This window comes from Dryobates pubescens, chromosome 10 (assembly GCF_014839835.1).
Source record: "Dryobates pubescens isolate bDryPub1 chromosome 10, bDryPub1.pri, whole genome shotgun sequence".
In the NCBI taxonomy this organism is placed as follows: Eukaryota; Metazoa; Chordata; class Aves; order Piciformes; family Picidae; genus Dryobates; species Dryobates pubescens.
The window spans coordinates 22153480-22159479 of NC_071621.1; the positions used below are offsets into that span (position 1 = coordinate 22153480).

The 6000-nt window shown below is 47.2% G+C and overlaps 1 protein-coding gene across 2 annotated transcripts in view; it reads left to right on the forward strand.

Moving 5' to 3' along the window:
* The window catches only part of SLC7A1 (solute carrier family 7 member 1), a 43599-nt gene extending 39382 nt beyond the window's left edge, over positions 1-4217 (forward strand). For both annotated transcript variants that reach the window (XM_054164501.1, XM_054164502.1), the window contains 2 exons: positions 2185-2293; positions 2965-4217. In XM_054164501.1, coding sequence (XP_054020476.1) covers positions 2185-2293; positions 2965-3074 — 219 coding nt within the window. In that variant the 3' untranslated portion in view covers positions 3075-4217. The remainder of the gene's footprint in view (positions 1-2184; positions 2294-2964) is intronic.
* The last annotated feature ends 1783 nt before the right edge of the window (positions 4218-6000 follow it).

The following is a 6000-nucleotide window of genomic DNA, read 5'->3' on the forward strand; positions in this document are numbered from 1 at the left end:
GATGTTTTGAGCTCTCCAGCTAGTGTGGCTGTAACCTCTTGCAGTCTGCGCTCATTGCATAAAGGGCCGTCCTACCAGAGCTGAGCTCAGCCTCTGAGTGTGGTTTCCTCTTGAGGTTTAACCTCAAGTGTCAGTGTAGCTTCTCTGCTGCAAGGTGCAGAACGGCCAAAGCAATGTTGTGGTAAGCCTGCTGCCCAGCACTGCCCCATGGGTAGGAACGGATATGGCACAGAAAGAGGGGCTGAAGCTGAGAGGTTGGAGGAGGGAATCAGGAGATTCCCAGGTCACATGGTCAGATCACAGGGGATGGCAGAGGACTTGAAAAGAAATGTAAATGCTGCTGAAGTCCAGAAGCTGAGAGGGCAGAACCTGGTGCAGAGGTGTGGCCAGAAGGGAAGAGCAGGACAATGCTTTTGAAAGATGGTGGTTGTAGGATATAGAAGAGAGAGAGACCAGAGGAAAAGGGAATTTTGAAGGGCCAAGTCAGATCATGGATACAGAAGGAGAGAGAGAACCCAAGACGAAAGCTTGTGTGTGAGGATGAAAGGGGTATTCACTAAAAGGCTCTGAGAAAGTGCATGTTCCTGGGATGACCATTCTCTCCTGAACAGCTTCAGGTATGAAGAACTCTCATTTGCCTGCTCTGCCCAAGCACACTGTCCTTCTACATTAAACAAACACTGAGATGGGGGTTTTCCCCCCACCGTATAATCCTGAGAGTCATGTGTTATCATAAAGATTGCAGACTGTTTCCCCAATGTATTATATTAGTTTTGGATTCTAGTTCCATCCTCTAATCTGCTCTCATTTTGATTTCAATTACAGTTTTTCAGTAAATGCTCTGATTTTGATAATTTAATCCAACCAGAGATGCCCACAGTAGCGTTTGCAACTCATCTTGGGGTTATGGTCCCAAAAGTGGAAACAAAAATGGCACCAGGAGCAGAAAACTTAGGAACTGTTGTCTAGGCTGTATTTTCTGAACTTGGTTCTGAGATCTTTCCCTTACACTCAAGAGTATTTTACCTCCTTTTTTTTCCCCCTCAGCCATTAGCCTGTCTGAGGAAAAAAAATTAGACCTGTCACTGCTAAACCTGTAATGGCTGTTTCTTATCTCCCTGCTGCCCTTTAGATGTTTACAAGCTGACTGCCTAGTGATTTTTCTCCAAAGTTTCTGGAAATTCTAGGCTGACTGGTTTGTTCCCCAGGTTTTTTTCTGGTTTTCTTTTTAAGAGGTAATTTGTCTGCCTTCCCCAGTCTTTAGACACCTTACTGGTCTACCAAGAGCTCTCAGAGGTGTGTATTGATGGTTCAGAGATCACTTCTGCAATCTCTAGGTATGGAACTCGCCCACCTAGGGAAATTTCATTTGTGTCCCTAGTGAGTTGACAAAGCCCAGTTTAGAAAAATACTCTCCTTCTGTTTTCTACCCATTCTGTAATGGTGTGAACAGCTGCTCACCACAAATGGTTTTTTTTTGTGGTGAAGTTTAAATCAAGAATGGCCTACAGTATTTCAGCCTGGTTCTTTTTGCAAATCTCCTTTAGCCTTAGGAGTCAAGGTCGTTTTCCTCTTGATTCCAGCATATTCACAAAGCTTGCTATTGTAACAATTTGTCCTTTCTGATTTTGTCTTTACATACCTGTGCTATTTCTCTATATTCTGCTTCTTGCATTTTGGCTTCACTGTCTCCTTCTTTGTATCTCAGATCACTGAGGCATTCTTGGTATAGCTACACTCACCTCTTACATTAGTTCCTGGTTTTCTTCTGCTGTGGGATAATTTACTCCATAGTTCTCAATTACCTTGGTACCTGCTGGATGAAGTTCCTCTGGCATTCTCCTTACCTGGTTTCAGTGGGTGCCTATCATGATGCAGTCCTTGGTTTTCCTTTTCTCTCCTTCACCCCACAGGTATTTACTATTAGTGCTAAAATTTGTCTCTTGCCTCCTTCCAGACCACAAAAAAAGGATATCCACTCTCAAAAGAGTTGGACAACATTGTTTGCTTCCTTCTCCCACAGTGGATTGATGTCCTCCGTTTTGGCCTGACCTTGCCTTTTCTCATATCTGACAGCTGACGAGTTGCTAACAGCCATCACTTCCTGTTAACAAGGGCTGTGATATTCTTGCCTGTCCATTAATCATCCCCAGGGATGTAATGTACCCCTCTTTCTTTTTTCAGGTACCTCTTTTGCCCCTTCTTCCTGTTGTGAGTATTTTTGTGAACGTTTACCTCATGATGCAGCTAGACCTAGGCACATGGATACGGTTTGCAGTCTGGATGCTCATAGGTGAGTTTCAGAGAGTAAAAACATGTTCAAAGTTACTAGATTTTGTTAACCATAAAGGTATTGTAGCACTCCAGGAAGGAATTCTGCACTTTGATCATCTTTGGGCAAACTTGGTGACTTAACTGAAGCCATTAGGCAGTGCATCTCAAGCTTTGTTTGAAATTCAAGAAAGAACCACAAAGGCTTTGTGAGGACAAAGCAACAGCCCATGGACCGTATTGCAGGTCTTGTTGCCAGAAAGAAACTATGCAGTGTGTCTTATTGGCTGGCCATCCAGGTGGCAGGACTTATGCTTCTGGAGCTGAAGGACCTGAGCTGCATCGCAAGGTGCTGCCAGTAGCCATGTGGAGAAGGCTGAATTGCCTGAAATGTCCAGGGAATTTGTTACAGTGAAAACAAGTAAGATTGGCATTAGTTGCAGATATCTTTTAATGAGCCTGTGGGCACACAAATGGAGAGAGAAAGCTCCCTGCAGAATGGGCTGCAATGAACTCACTGAAAAGCATGAGAAGGTCGTTCTCTAACCAGGGCCTGGAAGGGTTGGCTCTTAGACATTGGTCCCTGTGTTAGCTGTCAGGATGGCTGCACTTCCCCCTGGTGAGACCGGTGTCAGGGGATGTTCGTTATGGTTTCCATTTCCTTACAGTGCCCTCATCCCTTGGCTTCCACAGGCTTTGTCATCTACTTCACCTATGGAATCTGGCACAGTGTGGAAGCCACCTACGCGGCCTCGGCAGAGGCGGAGAGAAACACGGACGCTGGGTCGGACAGCTGTAAATGACAGCGTGCTCGGCTTACGGGCAGCTGAGGAGCAGCGGCGGGGAAGGAAGCTTTTTGGTGGGATCCTGAGCTGGGCTCCATCTGGTCAATCACTAATGCAGGGACAGGAAGTGTAATGCGGTACTCCTCGGCCCGCTGCTGCAGCTTGCAGTTTGCCTGGTTAAAAGGGATCACAAGGAAAAAAGCCAAACCTCCTGGCATACTCCTGGCAACACTGTCAGCTGCTCTGGGGCTCTGTGCTTTCCTTCTCCTTCTCCTGTTGTGTTTTTTCGTTTGTTTCCAGTGTGTAGAAAGAAAACTGCTTCTGTGTGCCAGTTAACCTTAAATGCTGCTATGAAACCAGGCCTCAGAGAGGTCTGTCTTTCAGTAGCCCCAGGAATTACCTCCCCACAGATACTCTGCCTGGTTATACGCGGAGCAGAATTTGTAGTGCTACTGTCAGGCTTAGCCCAGGTCGGTCCTTCTCCCGAGGTGAGCTGCGCCCCACGTGCATGCACACAAAGAAACGCTCTCGCTGAACACCAGCTTTCACCTGGTTGCAGAATCACCTGCAAAACTTCTGCTCTTTTTTTAAGTGTCAGCTCTCATAGTTTCTGTTGTGTTTAACCTTTTTAACTGCACACTCATGCGCTTTGGAGTGCGCAGCTGCTGTGAAACGTTGGGAGAGCATGCGGTGAGTGCGGGTTGGGCGAGCGGTCATTTGCCAGCGCGCAGCTATCGCCAGCAGGTGCTTCTGCTGACTGCATGCTCAGCAGAGGGGCTGCTGGGCCTAGCCATAGGACTGTTTGGTGCAAGGACTTGAATGGCTTGAAAAGAACAGGTGTCTCCAAAGAGCCATCCTACTTCTTGCCTTGGAAATCACCAGCAGTGTGGCTGCAGTGGTAGGGTGGCTAACAGAAGTGAGCTGAGCTCTGACATCAAATGAGGCCCTATTTTCCTCCCCCCATGTCTGCTTTGTGTGCCAGATACATGGCATTAGCAAAGGATTTGGCCTTGAGAATTTGATTTGGCATGGTCAGGTGGAGCACATTTCTGCCCCAAGAAAGGGACACACAGGAGGATCCTTAGGGTCTTGAACTGCAGGCAGCAGTGCCTGGCATCTGACCCCTGCCCAGGGGAGTGCTGTGAGGGTGTTCAGCAGCTCCCTGGTCACACAGGAGTGGGCAGCCCAGAAAACACTGCTAAGCTCTAGGCTCCACATTGCTGAGAACAGAAACTTCCCCTTTTGGGCTGGAGTTCATCTCCAGAGCCTGGCTGTTGTCAAAGGTGGAAAATTTAGACCTGAGACCAGGGTCTGTGGTTGGCAATGCCTTGGTTTTGCTGTAAGTGAATCTTTTGAAAAATTCCCTCTAATAGCTTTCCTCAGCCAAATTCAGTCCCCTAAGGAAGGCTCCTTAAAGCATCATGAAGGTGGGCTGTGCCCATGTAATGCCACTGATTTAAATTCATGCTCCAGCTTGTATTGCAAAACAATCATAGAATCACAGTGGTTTGGGTTGGAAGGTACCTTTGAAAAGTCCAGTCTCCCTGCCATGGGCAGGGACAGACATCTTTCACTCAAAGCCCCATCCAGCCTGGCCTTCAACACTTCCAGGGATGAAGCATCCCAAAAAAAATATTGCAGAAATACCTTTTTCCAACCTGAGTGGACACTGTCCTAGGTGTCCTCCACACTACTGCCTCTGAACACTGGACAATCTTTAATCTGTTTGTCAGCATGGTTCTTGCTAGCAAACAGATGGGCTCTTGGCCCCCTCATTCAGATGGAAAATTGAAGAGGAGATCCCTGCATGACTTGATCAGGGCCTCACCAGACACCTGGTGCAGCAGAATGGGGAACCAGAGCATCACCTCCCAGATTACATGGTTGGACCATGGACCATCTCTCGCACGTTTCTAAGAGAGACTGACAGCTTTTCTGCCCACTGAAGAGTATCAGTCTTGGCCTCCTGGTACACTGAGAGGCCCTTCTTGCCAGGGTTAGAATTGGAGGGAGTAAAGGCAATGTGTGCATTGCCTCCTGGGTGCATTTCAGGGTGCAGTTCCCCCCGACAAAATTAAGTCAGGCTCTGCTCCATTCGCTAGGTCTTGACCATCTGCCAAGCCTTTCCTCCTCATGCGTACGCAAATCAAGAGCCACTAGGCTTGAGGCCTGTTGTATTCAAGCACAGGCAAGCTCTACACACTCCATGGTCTGCTCTAAAGCACTGGAGGTGTGGTGGTAGGAGAAGATGGAAACTCAAAGGGGAGCAGTTTCCCGTTCTACCAAAAAAGTAAGGATGTTTTTCCCTATCTTGGGTACCAGCTTCTGAGCGATTAAGACATTCAGCAATGACCATTTGGAGATGAATTCTGACTGGAAGTGTGTTTCCAAAGAAAATGATTTAAACATATGCAGATTTCTTGCTGTATGTAAATTCCTTTTTTTTAATTTTAATCTATATATATAAATGTTAACTTATTTTTGTTGTCTGCCTAGGGGTCTGGTCTGGGATTTATATTCCATAACTTCAATTCAGCTTTTGTGGCATATCATAGCAGCATGCAGAAGAATGGGAAGGTCTTGCTGGGAGGGGTGTGGGGGGTGGTGGTGTAATTTTTTGTTCAGTTTTCTTTTCACCAAGAAGGTTTGTAGGAAAACCTTTCAGCTTCACCAGATTTGGTTTCTGAATGTGCCATTACTTGTAACAGCCCCAGAGCTGTTACCTGCTGCAGTTGTGCTAGTGGAGGTGAGGAGCCTTAGCTCACCTCTCACTCCTCTGTCATGGCTTCTTCAGCCCATCTGTTCCACAGTGCTGGGTGATGCTCTCTGTTGTGCTGTTGGTTGCTACTCCCCAGACAGAAGGAGGGAGCCTGCAGCCCTGCACAGTGACAGGGAAGTGTATCTGTCTCCCTTGCTCTCTGGCTCCCTGTTTCCCCTATGTCCA